Source organism: Cladosporium halotolerans, assembly GCF_011745625.1.
Source record: "Cladosporium halotolerans strain TM138-S3 chromosome Unknown Sca36, whole genome shotgun sequence".
NCBI classification, from domain to species: domain Eukaryota; kingdom Fungi; phylum Ascomycota; class Dothideomycetes; order Cladosporiales; family Cladosporiaceae; genus Cladosporium; species Cladosporium halotolerans.
The window spans coordinates 1-19,304 of NW_027191487.1; the positions used below are offsets into that span (position 1 = coordinate 1).

The following is a 19,304-nucleotide window of genomic DNA, read 5'->3' on the forward strand; positions in this document are numbered from 1 at the left end:
CTGATTGCTGATTGATTTCTGATTGAGCGCCCACCTGACTGATTTGATTCCTGATTGAGCTTCACCTGATTCTGAATATTCAAGATTCAAGATCTATGTGCCAAGGCTGGATAACATATTCCGGAGATCCAAGTACAGCGAGGCCAAGTATGAGTCCCGCCTTTCCAATATGATCAGAATAGAGGTAACGGACGTAACGGTGCTTTGTCTGCTTACCACGGAGAATGAGACTCCTGCAAGGAAGGTCTGCCATCCGAGTGTAATGAGCCATCCGGTGACGTAGCTGAGGAACTTTTGCCATTTTGGGGGAGCCAACTCTGACACCCAATGATACTGTCCTGTTTTCTCGTCAGAGTCTTGAAGGTCCCTATCGTCTGGCACGGCCTTCGTTTACCTCCAGCCGTGGGGCTCATCGACGAGACCTCTGCCAAGCTTGCATACACCGGCAGTAGTACGAACGGGCTGAGGAGAATCCCCCAGAAGACGGCAGGCGTGCCGCCATTGGTGAGTCCAAAGGGTGCAACGATCAGCACAAACTCCCAAGCAACCATGACAGTGCTGGCAAAGCCTAACATGGTGGAGAATCTGAATTGGCGTCTGAGCACTTGCTTTTTTCCCAACATCCTCATGTCATGTCGATCATATTGGGTGCCTTCATAACGTTTGCCCACTCGGCTAGATTGAGCAGTGTGTCCGCTTGGTGACTTCTCGGCCTCCATAGTTGAATGTGCATGGTTCGACATGATGCGAAGGATTGGGGCACAGAAGCGCAATGAGAGAAAAACAGCCGTCGAGAGTGGCTTGCGCAGAAGAATTGATGCATGCAACGATCGAAAAGGGACGTACACCACTCGCCAAGACTGAGGACAATCTTCAACGCATTCATGAAGGCGAGCGTGCACAGGCGTGGGCTCCGCTCGGGAGCGACACCCGAGGCGCCGTATGGCTCGCGACCAAATGGCATCACCTCGTTTGCAGTAGTGTCATGTATGACAAGCCCCGGCCTCCAGCGTCAGCGCGAGAGCTCGGTTGCCGATCAACTGCGTGGAAGGTGAATGACACCTTGGCTCCGAAAGTTGCGCTTCCCGCCCGGAGATGGCTTGCAATTATGTACGATCATGAGAGAGAGCAGCCTTTCGCCCAAGCCTGTAGCGATAGTTCGAATTTTCAAGGACGATACCTGATGCTGCCGCTACAGATCAAGCTCGTTCAAGCATGCAGGCAGCATGCGGACGCGAGATTGCGCCATATCTGGTAGACCCACATTTCGACCGGCTTCTTTCAAGCGAGCACAAGGCCAGCGTCGTCTCTGAACGATCAGGGCGGCTGCAAGCGCTAATGAGGAGCGAACGAGCGAAGGATTAGGCAAAGTGAACTAAAGCGACATGGGGCTGCGTTCAGATCCCGCGAGGAAGACGGCGACGCCCCGTGCCGAACGTCCGCCCTCCTGACGGCTCTTTTCCACAAATGTAGACACTCGTCCGAGCGAAATTCATTCTCACGTCTAGCGCCCATCTTTCCGCTTCATTGGTTCCGATGCAGCATTGTATAACTACCAAAACTTGTCCACGGTCCAGCTACATCATTTATGCTTGGCTCCACAAGGACTTCCGAGGTCTGTCTGTCTGTCTGTCGGGAGGATCAGCGGCTCAACGGGCAAGGGTCCCGCGCGAGCAAGGATGCCCACTAGCGATATTGTTCAAGACCCTCTCCACCAGACGCGCGATGCCATATGTGGTGTCACACGACTTGGCTACTCATCACGTCTTGACAGACCACAGCGCCGCCTCCTAGAAAATCGATCTCTGGGCGATGTTGCTGCTCACCGCGGATCTAAACATGCCTTCTTTCGTCCCAATAGGTTTTGACACACTTTTTCGTGGTTCCCCGCCTACTAAGTGCTCACAAATCGTTGATGAGTGCCCTCCAAATTATGCAAGAAGTGCCACCGGGACAAGCGGCACCGTTTGTGCATGCTAGCGAAGAAGACCATCGCGATCGAGTCATCATATCAGCTGCAATCGGTGTCTCGTTCGTGCTTTTGGCTCTGGTGTCGAGGGTCATTGTGAGAAAATCAATCGTGCTGAGATGGGGGCTGGAAGACAGCGCTATTGTGCTTTCGAGTGTGAGCAATTGACATAGGCGCAAGTCTTTCGGCATAAGCTGATGCACAGGACAGGTCCTTCACTTGATTCAGTCGTCTCTGGTGATGATAGCTAGTGCCAACGGTCTGGGTGCTTCGGTCACATCTTATGCACCAGAGCAGACGAAGTTTCTACAGAAGGTGAGCTTAGAACGCTTCCCGCACGAGTTCATCTGATTGAAATTTTCAAGACCTATTACGCCAGTAACATCCTTTACGTCTTGGCTCTTGATATGTCGAAGATAGCAAGCGCTTTGCTCATACACCGTTTGACAACGCGCGACAGCCACGTGCGGCGATATAGCAGTCTGGTAGTAATCATACTCCCAGTGTTAACCATCGCTTTCACTCTTTCGACTTCATTGCAATGCAACCTTGCAAGGCCTTGGCTTTTCGTAGGACAAACTTGCCCGCATTGGGTGTGTTTCTTCAGAACAATTTGTAATGTGGCATTGCTGACCGAACACAGTTTCTCCGTTGGAAATTCCATGCCGCCATTGCCTGCATCGCGGAATTTGCAATATTCATTGGTCCGCTGTGGATAGTGTGGCATCTTCAAGTTCCAATGCCGGTTAAGACAGACATCGTCACGCCATTCGCTCTTCGCTTGCTGTACGCTCGCTTGTTTCCCGTCAGAACTTCCGAAGATCATTGACCAACACATTCGCAGAATCATAGTACTCACTGGTCTCCGCATGCAAAGTTTCGATCAACAAGGCTTTGCGACAAAGCCTACTTTGGCTGAAGCCGAGTACGTGGCCTGGACGCAATGGGAACTCACGTTCTCGGTACTTGCCACTATCTTCCCCTCCACACGCAAGTCGTTTCTGAACCTGGTGACATACTACAACAGTGGACACTATGCACAGAAAACAGCTTCCACAATGCCGTATGGACCCGCAGATGAGAGCATTCCCATGAAGACGTTCACGGACAGAGGTGCAAGCAGCGGTAGGATTCTTCAACAAATTGGTGAGGATGAAGAGGATGATCATGGAAGCGAGACTTTGATCATCCAGCGAAGGAGGTCGTTTGCAGTGACAATCGATGATCCGGGTGAAAGTGACCTGGCTGTTCTTGGACCCCGTGTGGATCCGTGACAGGCACTTGAAACTGACGGCATTTGAAATGCTTGACTGCAAGGACTACTTTTACTTGTACTGTAAATGACAACCTTCCCTTCCTAGCACCAAGCGTTGCATCATTCCCAATTATAATCGACCTGTCTTTCCACCAAGCTCCAAAACTTGCGACACCAAGACTTCTCTGCTTTCTTAAAAAAGAAGTTCTTGGTGAGGGTAGTTATGCTCCTGCTCATGCGCACGCAGCACTTGGTCAGTCTTGTCTTGACTCGCATCGAGATGCTTTTTCGGCGTGATCAAGATGGTCTTTGCAATACTTGGCGTGCCAAACTCATCCATGACAAAGAACATCCAGTGGCCGGGAATGAGGACGCCCGGATCTTTCGGCAGCGTCACTTCGGCGATGGGGTAGGGCGCGTCAAAGAACTTATCTTCAACCTCAAGGGGAACGCGACGCTGGTCCGTATTGACGGTATGGCTTGCACTGGAAATTCGAACCAGAGAAGCGGTCTCGACTCGATTGGTTGTCATGAACCGGATGGTACCCCCAGGGCTTGCTTTTCGAGGTATGCTCGATCGGAAAGTAGGCCTCTTCCGCTCCTGACCCGTCTCGGTCAATAGGTAAGGAGGGGTATAGATCTGAGCGTCATAATGGTTCGCTGAGCAATTGCCGCAGAGACCGCCGCCTCCAGTCAGAACTCGGCCATCAGGCACCAAAATAGAGACGGAGTGGTAGACTCGGATCATGTTGTTTTTCTGTAGCTGCTGGAAAGTGTTTGTTTCAGGATCGTACAGCTCCGGCGTGAACTGTACATTTTCCTCGTTGAAGGCAATTCCGAATGTTTGCCCACCGTGGATGAACACTTTCCCATCTGGAAGGACCACGGACGTGTGAAAGACTCGATCAACGTGCATCTGGCCATCTTTGCCTGCCGGTTGCACGTCCGGCTTCCCTAGAGCGTCGCCCAAGGTAATCACATGAGCGTTGGCGTGTGCCGGAGATTTATCGTAATCCGGAGAGCCACCGAACGTAAGAATCTTTCCTTCCACAGCATCAAACATGACGGCATTTCCCGACATTGAATCTTCATCTTCCAAGCGGATGCCGGCAGAGTGAACGTCACCCTCGCCTTCCACGGTGTACCAGTTCATGCTCACGCTGCGACCTGCCTGGAAGACGGTGTTATTCTTCCATCCAAAGAGCCAGCCATGATTGTCTGCCCTCCATGGGCCCTCCATGTCGTCAGTAAGCATCGGTCCAACCTTAGCACCAGGCAGAGGTGTCCACCTCTTGCTGCTCGGGTCATAAACCTCTCCGTTCTTCTCAATATTGGAGCCACCTGCCCAGGAGCCACCGATGACAAAAACGCGGCCATCGGACAACGTCGTCTGAGCCTGGTACCCTCTCTCCGTATTCATAGCCTCAGCTGGCTCCCAAAGATCGCTTGTCGCGTTGAAAAGGCTCGTTTGGGCTGCGTCGTTGCCACCTGTGACAACCATATTGCCCGTGCCGTCAATCGCAATGCCAGGGCAAAACATGTCGTGGTGAGTATCGGTCACCACCCTTTTTGAGACCGTGTTGGTCCTGAAGTCCCAGCGAGACATAGCCGTCTTTCCGCCAGGCGTGGAGTGGAATTCGTCTTCGTCCCATGAAGACCACAGCATTACCTGGCCCGTTGCCTCTTGCGCGCCGGCTGCAGGCACAACGGGAAGGTCCAGCGTAGGGCCCCATGCTCCTAATTTGGGATCCTGCGCAATGGTGTAGAGGTTTGCGTACACATTGAGCTCAGAGATTCCGACCCAGGAAGAATGTTCCTCATTAGACCGAGCCACAAGACGCATGTATCGAGCTGAGGTAGGCTCGAAGGCTGCAACACGCTGCCTGTTGGTGGTGGGCCACATACCGTATGCAACGGGCTGGCCCCAGTGCTCAGCGTCGTTGCTGAGGTAGATCTCATGCTCAGTTATAAGGCCGCATTCGCTCTTCAAATCGATAGGCGGGAGCACAACCACTGCGCCTACAGCGTAATGATCACGGAGGTCGACGGTTATGTTTTGAGTATCCGAGAAGCCCTCGCTCTTCCATGCGGTGGTGTTGGTCCCATCGATGGCGTTCTGGCAAGTATTCTCGCCGCTGCTGCAGGTCAGAAGCCATTTTTCACGGCCCACGCGGATGCCATTGACAGGTCTGGACTGGTCGTTGAAAATTGGCTCCCAGGAGGGTTTGTCATAGACACCATAGCCAGAAACAACACGCTCACCGCGCATTGCCTCTTTCAAGTAGGTATGCCCCGCGCTTGCGGACCCGACAAGGGCTGCATTGGCCCATCGCATCCTCATGGTGCAGTCGAAGATTATGAGTTCACCTCCTGGCTGAAAAGAAAATCGGAAGGGTAAATGGGCAAGACGAGTCCCGAATCTTTGACTGTAGGGCACCGCATCTTTTTGGTGCACGCCGATAGCTCTCTATATACCCTTCGCTCCCGCCAGACACGGGAACGATGGTCTAAGAGCATGCTGCCCACATGACGTGCCAAAAGATCAAGCAACATGGACGGGGCCCCATCTTGTGTGTTGTCTTCTTTGGGAAAGTGGAGGCTCGAGGGCTCATGATCGCTGAGACCGTGGGGCAGGGTGACATGAGTGTATCCCAAGATCGACCCAGGCGGTGGAACGGAAGGTATATTAGACTGCAAAGACAAGACTGCAGGATCTTAGGTACGGGCCATGGGACGGGCCTTACTTCGGCATGCCGGCACGTCCGGCGCGCGCGGCAGGTGGGTCTGCGACCTGCCAGACCCACCACCAAGGAGCACAGCCGGGTCCACTTGCAACCCAAGTTGCGGATTGATCGCCAGTGCTTACCACGCATTGCACGCTGCGATAGCATCCGCCATGACATTGTCGCTCATACTCTGCCAAGTCCCCGGTACGGATGGCAACCAGAAGCCACCACCGCTACTTTTGTCGTTCTGCGAACGCTGCAATACGATGTGAAGACCCCGCTGGCCAGGAGCACGCATGGAACTCCCAAGGTGATTGTAGCAGCTGTGGAATGCAAAGCCCAAGTCGCGGAGCAAACTCTCAGATCGCGACTCGTTACCAATCGGTGGGTGATGTGCTGTCAACCCAGATCAACCTCTCGCAGGCAAAAAGTGGAAGGTGCGCCCCTATACCAGCGCTTCGGCTTGCCGCCGCTACCTTGTGCATAGGTCCCCCGACCGAAGGTGGGTCGAGAGATCACCAAGGCCCAAGCGCATCTCCTCATTGAGGTAATTCCACTTTCGAGAGCATGCCCACGCACAAGGCCGTCACCAACGTCAATCATACCATCCAGGCCAGTGAGAGACAGTGGGAACCGCGGACGTACCCCACTATACTATCCATGTTCTGGCTGCTTTCACATATCACCCTCGATTATGATATGAAGATATAGACAGCGACGGAAAACAAGGAACGTGAGAAACATCAGATGACGTCGGTAGCCACTCGGACCACAGTCCCTCTGAGCGGTCTGTGACATTGCTGCAAGGTGGGTATACCAGACCGGACTAGTAGCGTCAGTGATCAGCCAGACGGACATTGAGCAACGAAGCTGTTGCATGCTAGCCGAGCCACTGGACGCGCACATGATCGGATGCGACACAAGTTCCCCTAACGCGCGACGAGGTGGGAGGCCTTTGGTCAATTTAAGGGAGAGCTCCCTTTTACTTTGTCATCTTTTCCTTGTCTCGAGTACCAGGCTTTGCAGTCTAAGGTGCTTGAGTGGCATTGTTCGCAGCATGGCATCTTCAATCATCAGGAAGGCAAACATCCAGGGCGACATCTGGTAAGTCAATGCCCGTTGAATGCAATTCTCGCCCTTCCAAGAAGCGCTGATACTGACTCCACACGAAACCAGGCCCGGGCTTCCCAAACGATTCCAGTCGTTCCTATTCTTCAACATACTCAAGCCGCAGGAGTTCAAAGATCGTCTGAAGAAGTTCGCCGTAGAAGGCAACATCACATCGGCCGCACAAGCATGTGAGATGAAAGACAAGATAGCGGCGGAGAAGAAGAAGAACGAGGCTAGCGGGAGCAAAGCACCATTGTTACCTCTCCCTGGCGTGAACATCGCCTTCTCATCCACTGGACTATACAAGGTAGGACCGTCGCATCAGCGCTTGACTGGTATAGCACTGACACCATGTTGCAATATCCAGCTTGGAAAGTTTGTGCAGTTCTCCGACCAAGAAGCCGTCAAAAGGGACCGTAAATTGTCAAAGCTCTTCCGGCAGCAGCAATTGCGCGGCGGGTTGTTCGAGAAAGGCATGTTCGACGACCTCGTAAACGAGGGTTGGGACAATCCGCAAGACATCCGGGAGCAGTACCACCCTGCAGGCCCGGATGGCAAAACGCGACTTATCGACGGCGTTCTCACGGTCACTTCCAGCGTTGAATCAGACATAGCAGAGCAGATTGAGCGCGTGAGCAACACGTTCGTCGAAGATGGTGTCGTCTCCTTGCCCTTGAAAAGGCATGGAAAGGTGCGTCCCGAGCCCTTCAAGGGCAAAGAACAGTAAGTTGAGCAACCCTTCGATTGAGAAAAGGCCCGCGCACTGATGCGCTCTCTCTCCCACAGCTTCGGGTTTGAAGACGGGATCAGCCAACCCCAAATCAAAGGTCTAGATGATCAAGGCACTCATAGCAAAAAGCTTGGAGAAAAGGAACCGAAGCACAGCGAGCCCGGGTAAGTTGAAAGCCTGCAACCACTGCTTTCCTAGCAGGCGATTGACTTTTGCGATCGGCAGCTTGATCTTGTGCGGTCACCAAGGCGACCCAATGAACCAACCCAAATGGGCACAAGACGGCAGCTTCCTAGTCGTGCGGGATCTCCAGCAGATGGTTCCGGAGTTTGACTCGTAAGTGCACTCCACACCGGCTTTTCCCCAAAGATGCGATCTAACTAGCCGTCCAGATGGCTCGAGACCAATGCCAGCAATGCTCCTTTTACAGAAGGACACCCCAAGCCTGCCGAAAAGCTGGCCGCCTACCTGATGGGACGTTGGAAAAACGGCACGCCGGTCGACGAGAGCCCGCACAAAGACGACGACCCAGCCTTGTACAAGTCGAACAATTTCGACTACGAGCCTCGGGACAAGCACGATCGATGCCCGTTCGCCGCGCACACGCGGAAGATGAGGCCCAGGGCGGACCTCAGCCACGACCACGCAGTGATCATTCGGCGCGGCATCCCGTACGGCCCAGAAGTATCGGAGACGGAGAGATTGGAGAAGAAGTCGGAGGAGGACCGCGGGCTGCTGTTCACTTGCTACCAGAGCGACATCCGCAATGGCTTTAACTTCTTGACGACCCGTAAGAGCAACCTCAGCCAAACATTAGCGCATCTCGTACCGGTACACAACTGACCGCAGGTATCTTCAGGCTGGGCAAGCAACCACCATTTTCCCGACCGCAAGCACAAATTCGTCGGCGCCGCAGGCCCAGGCATCGACGCCATCGTCGGGCAAAGACTCGACCACCACCCTCCGCGCTCTATTGGGTTGCCAGACGGCAAAGACCCGACGGAGCACCGCATGGAATTGGAGAGCTGGGTCGTCCACAAGGGTGGGGAGTATTTCTTTGCGCCATCGCTCGACGCAATCACGACCTACCTCACCGGGCCAGATGATTACGATTTTGCGCCGTCGGCGAGACTTTAGAATAGTGCTAGGGGGCATCAAGCTTGCCACGATTCGATTGTAGCGCGCATTGCTCGAGACAGAATTTCTTATACTAGAATGTATGTTGAATTGGACCTGCGAAAAGGGCCGCGCATCAGTGAATCTGCAAGCCAGGAGTTGCAGGTCCTTCGAGGATCCGAGCTTTGAAGCGGAGGTCGCGGTCCGTGCAGCCGCTGCGCAACGCGCTCCATCACCGGAGGCTACTGTAGTAGGTACCTAGGTAACATCGAATGGATGCACGTTTTGCTCAATCGTCTGTCGTTTCTCACCTCAGTTACATTGACAACGAGCAGCTTTGATGGCGACATCATGTGTCATCAGTGGCCATCCGTTGGATTTGCTGAACACCAACGGCTGCGGCGTGGTGTCGCCAAGGGGTTTTCGCGAAGTTTCCGATACTCGAAGCCTGGAGGCTCTAAACCTCAATGAGTAAACAAATGCATCACGGGCTCATGGGAGACAAAAGACGAATTTGTTCAACAAGGTTCTTTTGGTTCTCGTGAGGTACATAAATTCAAGCCAAGCAGAAAGCTGACTAAAAAAAAGCAGAGGCTGGTGGCTCTGTTGTTATCATAAACCATGACCCCATCGTAAGCAAGATCAGCGAAGCAGCGACCAGCCGTCAAATCTCCAGGATAGATTGCTTCTCTGGATTGAAAAAAGGTGTCTCCAAAAAAAAAGCGTGATCAAAAGAGATCAGAAGAGAAGTGAAGTGAAAGAAGTTTGCCAGCCAGTTCAAGGGCAGAAGACAACCTTGAAGTCGGCCTTGCCTTTATAGCAGACGGTGTCAGCGGGCGAGCCGTCGGCAGTCTGGTCAGGGTTGGTCCAGCCCTGGGAGAGAGCACAGTCGCCAGGCGAGCAGACCTTGCTGGGGCACTCGTCATTGGGCTCGCCGTTGACGGTCGGGTAAACTGCGAGGCCGACATCCTCCTCGGAGCCCTCCATGAGAGAAAGGTTGTAAGCGGTGCCGTCCTGGCCGGCGTACTGGGAGTAGCCGAACTCGAAGAGAGCCTGGTTCTTCCACTGGCCGGCGGTGCCCCACTCGGCGTGGCCGGAGATGCGCATGCCAATGGCCTTGAAGTCGGCGGAGACGGTCTGGGTTCCGTTGCCGGGAATGCTGACGGGACTCATCTTCTCGAGCATTTGAAAGTCGCCAGTGATCTGGTACATGCCAAAGTGCTTCTCGGAGGAGCACTGGTTGCAGATCTCGATGTTGAAGGTATCGGAGCCGGAGCTGCGCTCAACGAACCTGTTGATGGGAGAGGCTGTTGCCGTCAAGGCGAACAGAGAGCTGAGGAGCCAGCCTGCGGTGTACATTTTGGTGGTAGTGAATGTGGTGGTACTGTAAAGTGGTGGTGAAAGATCGTGTGGCGGTTGCCTTTTGCAGTACAACGGTGTCTAAAGAGTGACGATGCTCAAAAAAGAGTGACTAAAACGAGAAAACGAGTATACCTTGGTCTCTGGATCAAAGCAGAAAGCATCCTGGCAGGGAGGCAGCGAGACGACAGTTCTTATAAGGCGGGAGGCGCGAACTCCCGGAGACGGGAAACGGCGTGTGAGCCACGCGTTGCCTTTTGCAAAGAGCAAACATCGGGTACCTGAGCGGATGTGTGCCTACTAGTCGAGCATAATTGCGACGGGCCAATTGAGGATGGAGAGTGAAGCTGCCCTCGTGGGGCCTGCCGCTGTCAACACGCCTGTCGGAGAATTTACAGCTGACGTTGAGACGAGGCGTAGTCGGATTCGGCGGCAGAGCCACGCCATCAGCGGTACGCAGGCACGTTAGCACCTGTGAATTTTCGGGGCCGCTCCTCACGTGGAAGTTCTGGACCGGGGCAAAATCGGCAGGGGAAATGATCGAGACGGGAGAGAGTTCTTGGACCCTTCGGGACTGTCGCGTGCGCTGTGTGTGGCAGTAAGGTACGAAGAGCAGAAAAGAAGCCGGAAAAAAGATGATATTTTCGACTTGCGCCGTCCCTCCCGTGAACCAGTGTTCTCTCTTGTTTCACCTCGTCGCACTTTGCGCAAGGCTGGCGTGATGCGCAACGGCGGTGCTCGCGTGAGCGCCAACGGGCGGGTACCTGGGCTAGCACCGCAGACCGAACCATTGCCTTGGCGAGCTGGGCGGCAGTCGAGTGGTGCGGAAGGTCTCGATGAGTGGAGTCGGGTGTTTGAGGTTGAGAGGTTCCAGACTTTCCAGACCACACATACGCGCGTCTGCCGCTCTGCCGCTGTCGACGGCCCCGCGTCGCCGTTCTGCCGCCCAGCCGGATCCCCCTCCAACGGCCGCCGCGAACGTTGATGGGCTGGAACGGCCGTGGCGGCACGTTTCACGACTGTTAGCATCCCATCGCTATCCGTGGTACGAAGGAAGCAAAAGAACCTTGAGGATCCGGGTCACTGGTAACCGACCACAAGGAAGGCCATTAATAAAAGAGTCACCGCACCTTAGTCGGGGTAGCGATGCGCATGTGGTCGACTTGTGTGGTCTTCCACGAGACGATCGCACGCCGGCGCTCTTTTGTTAATCTCTATTATAAACCCTACAATCTCGATCCTTTCACATACGACCATAGGTCAGTGAAAACTGGGCATCCCGTCCGCTCTGCCATACATAAGCACTGAACCGGGCGACTAGTACTAGAGTGGGTGACCATCTGGGAATCCCGCCTGTTGTATGTTTTTGATTTTCCCAGTCTTTTTGGCAATCCATTGGAACGCAAGGATCACTGCCTCTCCGTCAAGCTCTGCGCAGCGTTACAACGAGAACTTCACCATGAGAGCTTCACGGCTGTCTGCTCCACGACGCAGCACCATGTATGGAACGGAGAATTTGGTCGTGCCAAAGTACATGGACACCCAATTCGAGACTACAACGCGCTCCAATCCAACTTTCGCCTCATCCACTACAATACACGACTTCATCTACCCAGACTTTTCATCCAGCTCAGACGTTGATCTCATGCATCCAGACCTCTTGCTCCGCCCTCGCACTAAATGTACTGATCCTCAAGATATCCTGCATCTGCGCATTGCTCACAAATAGCACATTCCTGGCAATGAAGAACCGGATCCCCTCGCGACAAGGCGGGCTGGTAAGGCTGCCACGATAAGTCCACATCTCGCGGAAATCGCCCGCCTCTCGCAACGCTGCTGCCGGAGTGGACATGCCGGTCATGCGGGTGTCGGTGTTGTTGAAGTTGGGGAAGAGCTGGCTTCCACCGGTGGTGTCGCTGTTGGAGCTGTTGAAGGGAGCCTGGGCGAAAAAGTCCGAATAGCTCAGGATGCCCGGGTCGATACGGATAGCGAGGACGGCGCGTTCCAGGCCATTACGGTCGAGGTGAACGAGGTGGAGTTCAGCCTTGGAGCGGTCCTGCTGAACGGAGTGGTCGGCGGGGGTGTGGACGTGCCATCCTTGGAGGTAGACGGTCTCGTTGATGCCGTTCTCGTCGAAGGTGAAGTTGGGAGCGTTGAAGTCGACAGTGCAGTTGACGGCCGTGGAGCCTTGGAGGCAGTTCTCATTGTCCAGGCGGAAAGCTGGGCCATAGCCCCAGTTGTAGTATTGTCCACTGATCTCGCCGGAGTAGTTGAGTCGAGGGATGTGCGCGGTTGATAAGCCTTGCTGTAGATTCAGAGGGATCGGAGCCTGCTGCATGCCCGTCTGACATAGCTCGTAGTCTTCGGAGAGTTTGCCCCAGTCTTGGCTTTCATCGTAGGACCAAACTGTCACCGATCAGAAACATGGACCGGTATCCACATTGCTCCTCCGTAAGTCTTACCAGCACCCCCCGTGGCTCTCTTGTGCAGCTGGTAGGTAGGACCTTCGCATGCAAGCGCCGCTGCTCCGAACAGGGCGACGCGCTTGAGAGAACTGACAGCCATTGAGTGTGATTGTGATTCAGCAGTTGGTGCTGCTCCGTGTTGGTAGGTCGGAGAGAGCTCAAGTGGCAGGAATAGAAGTGCCCAGTGAATATGGATTCAACAAACCAAACTGGCGGCACTTTATAGAGCTGCGGTATTTTGAGGTCGTCTGCTACAGCGTGTACCAAGGCTCCGACCCCAAGGTCGATGCGGTACTTCATTCTGGACAAGCAGACCAGGCGGCCTTGGAACAACTGCGCCTCGCGGTGCTTGCCGGGTGCACAGTGTTGATTTGTATGGTGCGAGTCAGCCGTGTTGGAAATTCCGGGAGGGCTCATTACTTAGCCTTCGCGCATAAAGACTGCAGCGGCAGCTAGGAAGAGTAGCGGAATGAAGCGGGACCTGTATAAGTCACGCCCCGATCTCCATTCCTTGTTCACGGGCAGCATAGCAATCGGGATGGATTGGATCCATTTCGACCAAGCTGGTAGGTAATCACAAACTTCCTTCACTTGATAACGTTCATCCAAGAAGAAACGTCTTTTCGGCGTGCACGTAACAGCATCGCCATCCGAGCAAGAAGCCTGGCCTACCAGTGACCATGCCCAAGCCTTGAAACATGCTCAGGCTACGCACAAGATTCTCTAGCACATGAGAACGACGCCCAACTGCTCATAGCGGCGGTATGTGACGGGATGAAGTCTGCTTGGCAAAAGTGCGGAGCGTGAAGGCACGCGCCAGTTCCCGTGGCGGAGCAGCTTTCCAAGGCACTTCCCCAGACACATTCGCGTCTTGGCCTCAAACTCCTTCCGCCCGGCGTGCCTGGATCCTTGATCCGGGCGCGTTCGCAATGATGGCTTTCACTTGGCGTTCGAAGACTCCAGAGCCATGAAAAACGCTCCGCCGGTGGCTGAATGCATTGCGAGAATGTTTCCGGCTCTTTGAAGTCGCCACAATACGTCCTCGCGCCAGGTGCCGAGGTCTGTCGCAGGCCTGATCCCGCTCGTCTGCAGCGCCTCGCACCGGAAGGTCAGACAGGCCATCAAAAAAGTAGAGCATCTATCTAGATCTCTCCAGGAACGCATGTCGTTGCCTTGTGATGTTTGACATGCAAGGCTTTGACTGTAATGTAAACCGTTTCCGTCTCTACCGCCGTATCATTGACACTTGCCCACGATATATAGTCTATTACAGATCAGCAATGGCCTCAGCAGTGGGAGAATCAATTTCTTAGGGGAGCCGTTACGGCCTGTGTTTCAACGACGAGCAGGCAAAAAATGCGCTCGCTACTAAAGGCAGCGCACTTCGTGGCCATGCATCAGGCTTCGCCGCAGCTCACGCCGCAATCCCACCAGTTACGCCACCATCGACCATTTTCAGGTGAGGCTGAAGCAGCCTTGTCATCACTATATGAACATCAGAATACCGACGTGGGTCTACGCCTCTAGTCCACGCAAGACACGCCAGACAAAATCTCCGCCTTAACGGCAACCTGCGATCGATGGGCATTTGGAGCACAACCATGGCACCTGCCCAGAACTTCACTATACCATCCGGATGGACTGACCACGGAGTGAAAGGTCTTGTTTGCAGGCCAACGGATTGGACGACAATGGCAAGCTTTTTCATCTCGAACTACATCGCTCATGCGTTTACCATCAAGAAGACGCCAGGTCAATCTACCGCCAATTATGTGGCAGCCATGTTCATAGCATTTTGTTATCCTTCGTTTGGTGTCTCACGTGCGTTGGAAACGCTGATCTATTGCACCGTATTGCCTTTTTGCGACAAGCCTGATGGACTGCAACAAGCGCGAGAAGACGATGCGCTGTGCATGCTCGTCCGGTCTAGGACCTGGAAGCCCCGACAAGGAGATATACTACTGCAACTGGTTGATAATGCAAGGTATGACCTTGGCATCCCAGTGCAAGCCCGAGAAACCGGTGCCTCCAAGTACAAAATCTATAGTCCGGACTACCTTCACCGAGCGGCCAAAGGTTCGGGCTCATTCGATTCGATCAAGGTCTCCCTAGCCCCTGTTGGGCGTGGGCGCTCGATACATGGCATACATGAACTACCACCGGGCGGGGAGTACGAATTTCTCATCGTTCCGGTCAATGCAGAAGTTCATCCCCTTCATACCCAAGCGGGTGATCTCGGTGGGCCATGCAAGCCGATGGCGGCTTCGAAGACTGCCCTGCCGGTCTTAATCGCGCTCTACCAAATCTGCTATGGAAGTGTCTCTCTTTATCGTGCTCGAGGAGATCAAGTCGATCTATATGGATATGCCGCTTTCGGTCTGACGGTAATTCCGTACGTCCTCATGGCAGTCATCAATCTGCTAGTGCAGCTGTTGTCGAACGATTACCCCGACCTGTACATGATCCACACACTGGAAATGGATGAAGCTATAAAGCGCGGCGGGCGCTTTGAAGGAGTTGTGGGAACCGTGCATCCACCTGAAACCCAAGATCCGGATGACAACGATGTGTTAGAAGAGAGAGAAGACATCCCCGTACAATGGTGGAAGGTAATGTCTACTTCAGTGGCTGACAACCGGGAGCTTTTCACGCTTGAGAGAAGCGGCGGGCGATATGAAATTGGTCCAGAAACGATTACTATTACCCAAGAGACGGGCAATGGCAATGTTCGACAGCTCAGTGCCCCAGACCTCACCATTCCCTGCTTCTCGGACTTCCCTCGGCGACGCCACCGGAGAAACGGACCTCTGTTCTGCAACGATGCTTACGAATCGTTTAACGGTGAACCTAGCGCCAGGCTTGTCGGCTTCCTGGGCCAAGTATATGGCTCCATTCTCATCAATGGTATATCAATCGCCATAAATGCCGCTGTCAGCCGTTTCCGAAACGGTACCGATTCGATTCGATTACAACGCGTATTCATTTTGACCTGGATAGTTTGGAATTGCATCTACGGCCAATTCGGAGATCTCATCTTGAGGTTATGGACGGTCTATTCTCATGCGTACTCGCGGTCGAGCTCAATCCTGGACAAGACGTTTGTTCTGTCACGAGCCTTGCTTTTCCACGCGGTTTGGTTCTTACCCGCCATAGGCGGTATGGTGATCGCAGGCCTTGAAATGGGAGATTACGGATCTTGCATCCGCATCGCGACATAAATTAGGCGGTCGCCAGAATTGTCACAAGAGAAGCTATCAAAATTTCTTGCTTGTCCCGCGAAGATTCTCAGCGGCTCACTGACCAAATTTAGACGTTGGCCTGAGAAATAGTAGCTCTCTATACTTTGACTACGCACGAGATGAGTCTGATCTGCGGCGAAGCAGCGTGCTAAACGCACGCAATGTATGATGAAATATGTGAGCATTCCTCATATTGATTCGTATAAATCCCATCTTGCAGAGCCACCTCGCTCGTCATCGCCCTCGTAATGACTTTTTGGGTGCTTCTTGGTCAGATACAGAATGCTAAGAAGCGACATAGATGGATGCACATGCCCAATCAGTAGATGCTTGTTCACCTTATCACCTCTCTTCATCGCCAACCACCTTGATCTTATGATGCAAATCTCCCTCCGCTCTCTCCGGGAGCCACCTAACACTCACATTCAGCATCACCGCCATAGCTATTAAGATGATCCAGCCGAGTTGACCATGCAACCAACCGCCTTTGATGCCAAGAGCGTACAAGCTCGTCATGCCGACAGGAGCCACAGCTCTCAAACCACTGTTGACGGTCAAAGCAACAGCATTCAGCGTGGCAAGTGTTCCAGGGCTCGGCGCAACATCGTTGAGACAAAGCTGCACGCAGGCAAACGACATCGCAACTCCGCTGCCGAAGAACGTGCAGACGGCACCCAGAGTCCAGAAAGCGGCCTGCAGATCGGCGCGACGCAGCTCATTGAGGATAGGATAGCAGGCCATCATGAAGGGCCACGCGATACAGCAGCCGCGGAGGACGGTGCCGGTGCTGGTGCGCCGCTGCAGGTATGGGAAAGCCAGCAGCATCCACAGCGCCTGGCTCGCGCCGGCTAGAGCAAGAGCGAGAGAGATAAGTTTCGGTGAAAAGCCCAAACCGCCCAGGTGGATAGGGGTGTATTGCGCGACGGGGTTGACGGCAGTGTAAGCAAGGGCCTGCAGCATCACGTGGCTGTATATATATATGACGATTGCGATGCCCGGTGCCTTAAGCAGCTCCCGGGTGGTCGTTTCCGGCGGTGGCGGTCCCGCAGCAGAACTCCTGCTCGGCAATGTCTCGTCAAGACAGAAGTAGCTTACGATTGCCGTGCTGAGGCAAAACGCGCCAGATACAAAGCCGGGTAAAGCGTATGGATATTTTTCAAAGAAACGGACATCCTGGAAGATACTGTACTGAGAAGCTGGGTTCGCCAGAGCACCACCGAGAGCAGGTCCGAAGAATATGCCGAGATTCCTCGCGAACATGAACCACCCGAAAGACTTCGCTTGCGTCGCCTTGGTGCTGTTTTCGCTCAGCATTGCACGTATGGTGACTGAGCTTCCGGCGAATAGACCAGCCAGGCATCGGAAAACGATCATTTGCCAAAGAGTGGAGCTCAAGCCGAACAGCGCTGACGCGACCGCAATGCCAGCCAAGGAAAATACCAAGACTGGCTTGCGACCGAGACGGTCAGCTATCCGGCCATACACTATGATCAGCAGCATCTGGACGAGCGAGAAAAGGGATTCGATGGTGCCCGTCCAGAACCCGACGTTCTGGGGAAGCTGGTGACCAACCCGCTCGACCATTTCGTTGATGTATGGGAAGATGATGAAAAAGGCCACAGGCTCGACAACGCTGGCATAGCATAGCGTTAGGATCTGCCAGTGTGGAAAGTCTTTTTCCTCGTCGATGCTGTTGCTGGCTCTATGCGATGGAAGTTCCGCTGATGATGAAGACTTTGCACCATCCCCATCTTCTGATGTGGCCGAAACCGTTTTGCTGCTAGATGGCCTGTCCGAGGTGGACAACAGGGGCGCTCTCTCGTCTGCAACATCCTCTGAGGCTGTCCTTCTCTGAGCTCGTGGATGGTTGTGCGTGGACATCTCACGAGAAAGCGGCAACGAGTTCTGGATCCGCTCGCACAGGTCCCGAGGACATGGATTTGAGCCCAGAAATGAGATTCGTAGCGATGGGACTTAGTTATGCCTCGAAAGAGTGGCTGTGCCAGACAGGAAGGGTCGGTTGTCAATGGCTGGGTGGGCTGTCGCGGCACGCAAGCGAGCAATCAATGTAAGCCACGGCCACGGCAGTGCATGAGAGACGGCGAAATCACTGGAAGCACTTCCTGCTGCGGTGGAACAAGGACATAGACTCCCGTCGGAGGATTTTGTCTGGAACTTGCCCCCGGAGAAACTCCCCATTCAGGCGCAGTTTTGCGGGTTCGAAGACAACTGCACGCAAAGATTGCGGCCTCACATTCCAGGTTTCCACCTTCCTTGTTGGGAAAGAGACGGATGCCGCAACGGGCCCTGGCTGCCTGAGGCCCAAATATCTGGAGAAGGGCCGACGGCCGAGCCTGAGCCTGGAATTTTAGGAACTCGCCTAGCGCGCTACCTGAATGGAACAAATCAAACCTGCCCAACAGAACACAAGATGTCTGAAGACGCAGCACCCACGATCTCGCGAAAGGAGAAGCGCGCTCAGCGCGATGCCGAGCGTGCCAGCAAATTCCAGCGCAGTAAGAAGAGAAAGGTCGAGGACGAGCCCGCACAGAATGAAGATGGCGCCGAAGTGAAGGACGACCTGCAAAAGGACTTCATAGCACTCCCCGAAGCCGATGCCGATGCGACTGGAACGGAAGCTCCCTCGGAATCCAAGAAGCGGAAAAGGTCGCAGCAGGAGCCCGCCGCAGAGCAGGAAGAGACGACAGCATCGACAACGGCGACTGCGCCCGCTCCCAAAAAGAAGCGCAAGGCGAAGTCTGAAGGAGCAGACGGCGAGAAACAGCCTCCCGCGAACCAACGCTTTATCGTTTTCGTAGGAAATCTTCCATACAGCACGACAGACGATTCGCTGCAGATTCACTTCAAGAGCTTACAACCCTTCACGCTGCGACACCGCACAGATCCTAAGACGAAGAAGAGCAAAGGCTTCGCATTTCTGGAATTCGAGGGCTACGATCGCATGAAGACCGCACTGAAGCTCTTCCATCACTCATATTTTGACCCCGAAGCACCGGAAGGCCTGAAGGCGCAGGAGCCTGAGCCGCAACCCAAGGGTTTTGGCAGAGGAAGGGCGAAGAAGCCGCAAGGCCGGAAAATCAACGTGGAGCTCACGGCCGGTGGAGGTGGAGGCAAAGACAATAGAAAGGAGAAGATCAGGGTGAAAAACGTGCGACTGGAGGAGCAGAGAGAACGTCGGGCTGATTTTGAGAAGAAAGAGAAGATGAGGCAGGAACGTAAGGAAGGCAAACAGAAGGGCGAGGCGGCGCCAGCGGCTGCAGAGATGGAAGGCATACATCCTAGTCGTCTGGCAAACATGCGATGATGTGAGGATA

At 54.1% G+C, this 19,304-nt stretch overlaps 9 protein-coding genes across 9 annotated transcripts; 4 read left to right on the top strand and 5 right to left on the bottom strand.

Annotated features, from left to right (window-relative positions):
* Nucleotides 1-79: 79 nt before the first annotated feature.
* WHR41_08002 (uncharacterized protein) lies at nucleotides 80-743 on the bottom strand (the record flags this gene model as incomplete). Its single annotated transcript, XM_069376606.1, has 3 exons — nucleotides 80-160; nucleotides 217-338; nucleotides 395-743. The coding sequence occupies 3 exons, from the start codon at nucleotides 741-743 to the stop codon at nucleotides 80-82; spliced, it is 552 nt and encodes a 183-aa protein (XP_069226449.1).
* A 958-nt stretch (nucleotides 744-1,701) lies between these two features.
* WHR41_08003 (uncharacterized protein) lies at nucleotides 1,702-3,243 on the top strand (the record flags this gene model as incomplete). Its single annotated transcript, XM_069376607.1, has 5 exons — nucleotides 1,702-2,125; nucleotides 2,180-2,284; nucleotides 2,335-2,562; nucleotides 2,613-2,755; nucleotides 2,814-3,243. The coding sequence occupies exons 1-5, from the start codon at nucleotides 1,916-1,918 to the stop codon at nucleotides 3,241-3,243; spliced, it is 1,116 nt and encodes a 371-aa protein (XP_069226450.1). The 5' UTR covers nucleotides 1,702-1,915.
* A 174-nt stretch (nucleotides 3,244-3,417) lies between these two features.
* On the bottom strand, nucleotides 3,418-5,565 carry WHR41_08004 (uncharacterized protein; the record flags this gene model as incomplete). The annotated part of the gene is made up of 1 exon (XM_069376608.1): nucleotides 3,418-5,565. One exon carries the CDS (start codon nucleotides 5,563-5,565, stop codon nucleotides 3,418-3,420), a length of 2,148 nt encoding a protein of 715 aa, XP_069226447.1.
* Nucleotides 5,566-6,100: 535 nt separating this feature from the next.
* WHR41_08005 (uncharacterized protein) lies at nucleotides 6,101-9,047 on the top strand. Its single transcript, XM_069376609.1, has 6 exons — nucleotides 6,101-7,054; nucleotides 7,127-7,783; nucleotides 7,847-7,954; nucleotides 8,016-8,126; nucleotides 8,183-8,580; nucleotides 8,650-9,047. The coding sequence occupies exons 1-6, from the start codon at nucleotides 6,828-6,830 to the stop codon at nucleotides 8,925-8,927; spliced, it is 1,779 nt and encodes a 592-aa protein (XP_069226448.1). The 5' UTR covers nucleotides 6,101-6,827; the 3' UTR covers nucleotides 8,928-9,047.
* Nucleotides 9,048-9,683: 636 nt separating this feature from the next.
* WHR41_08006 (uncharacterized protein) lies at nucleotides 9,684-10,265 on the bottom strand (the record flags this gene model as incomplete). The annotated part of the gene is made up of 1 exon (XM_069376610.1): nucleotides 9,684-10,265. One exon carries the CDS (start codon nucleotides 10,263-10,265, stop codon nucleotides 9,684-9,686), a length of 582 nt encoding a protein of 193 aa, XP_069226445.1.
* Nucleotides 10,266-11,636: 1,371 nt separating this feature from the next.
* Nucleotides 11,637-13,517, bottom strand: WHR41_08007 (uncharacterized protein). Its single transcript, XM_069376611.1, has 2 exons — nucleotides 12,728-13,517; nucleotides 11,637-12,671 (listed from the first exon to the last, which is right to left on the bottom strand). Exons 1-2 carry the CDS (start codon nucleotides 12,828-12,830, stop codon nucleotides 11,896-11,898), a joined length of 879 nt encoding a protein of 292 aa, XP_069226446.1. The 5' UTR covers nucleotides 12,831-13,517; the 3' UTR covers nucleotides 11,637-11,895.
* Nucleotides 13,518-14,985: 1,468 nt separating this feature from the next.
* WHR41_08008 (uncharacterized protein) lies at nucleotides 14,986-15,948 on the top strand (the record flags this gene model as incomplete). Its single annotated transcript, XM_069376612.1, has 1 exon — nucleotides 14,986-15,948. The coding sequence occupies one exon, from the start codon at nucleotides 14,986-14,988 to the stop codon at nucleotides 15,946-15,948; it is 963 nt and encodes a 320-aa protein (XP_069226444.1).
* Nucleotides 15,949-16,311: 363 nt separating this feature from the next.
* Nucleotides 16,312-17,553, bottom strand: WHR41_08009 (uncharacterized protein; the record flags this gene model as incomplete). Its single annotated transcript, XM_069376613.1, has 1 exon — nucleotides 16,312-17,553. One exon carries the CDS (start codon nucleotides 17,551-17,553, stop codon nucleotides 16,312-16,314), a length of 1,242 nt encoding a protein of 413 aa, XP_069226463.1.
* Nucleotides 17,554-18,400: 847 nt separating this feature from the next.
* Nucleotides 18,401-19,294, top strand: WHR41_08010 (uncharacterized protein; the record flags this gene model as incomplete). Its single annotated transcript, XM_069376614.1, has 1 exon — nucleotides 18,401-19,294. The coding sequence occupies one exon, from the start codon at nucleotides 18,401-18,403 to the stop codon at nucleotides 19,292-19,294; it is 894 nt and encodes a 297-aa protein (XP_069226497.1).
* Nucleotides 19,295-19,304: the final 10 nt, after the last annotated feature.

Excerpts from the sequence above, each read along its gene's own strand:
- WHR41_08005 (XM_069376609.1), top strand. The coding sequence starts at position 6,828 with ATGCTAGCCGAGCCACTGGACGCGCACATGATCGGATGCGACACAAGT. Across the intron at positions 7,784-7,846 it reads CCCTTCAAGGGCAAAGAACA|CTTCGGGTTTGAAGACGGGA; the intron begins GTAAGTTGAGCA and ends TCTCTCCCACAG. Across the intron at positions 8,127-8,182 it reads ATGGTTCCGGAGTTTGACTC|ATGGCTCGAGACCAATGCCA; the intron begins GTAAGTGCACTC and ends CTAGCCGTCCAG.
- WHR41_08007 (XM_069376611.1), bottom strand. The coding sequence starts at position 12,830 with ATGGCTGTCAGTTCTCTCAAGCGCGTCGCCCTGTTCGGAGCAGCGGCG. Across the intron at positions 12,672-12,727 it reads GAGAGCCACGGGGGGTGCTG|TTTGGTCCTACGATGAAAGC; the intron begins GTAAGACTTACG and ends GATCGGTGACAG.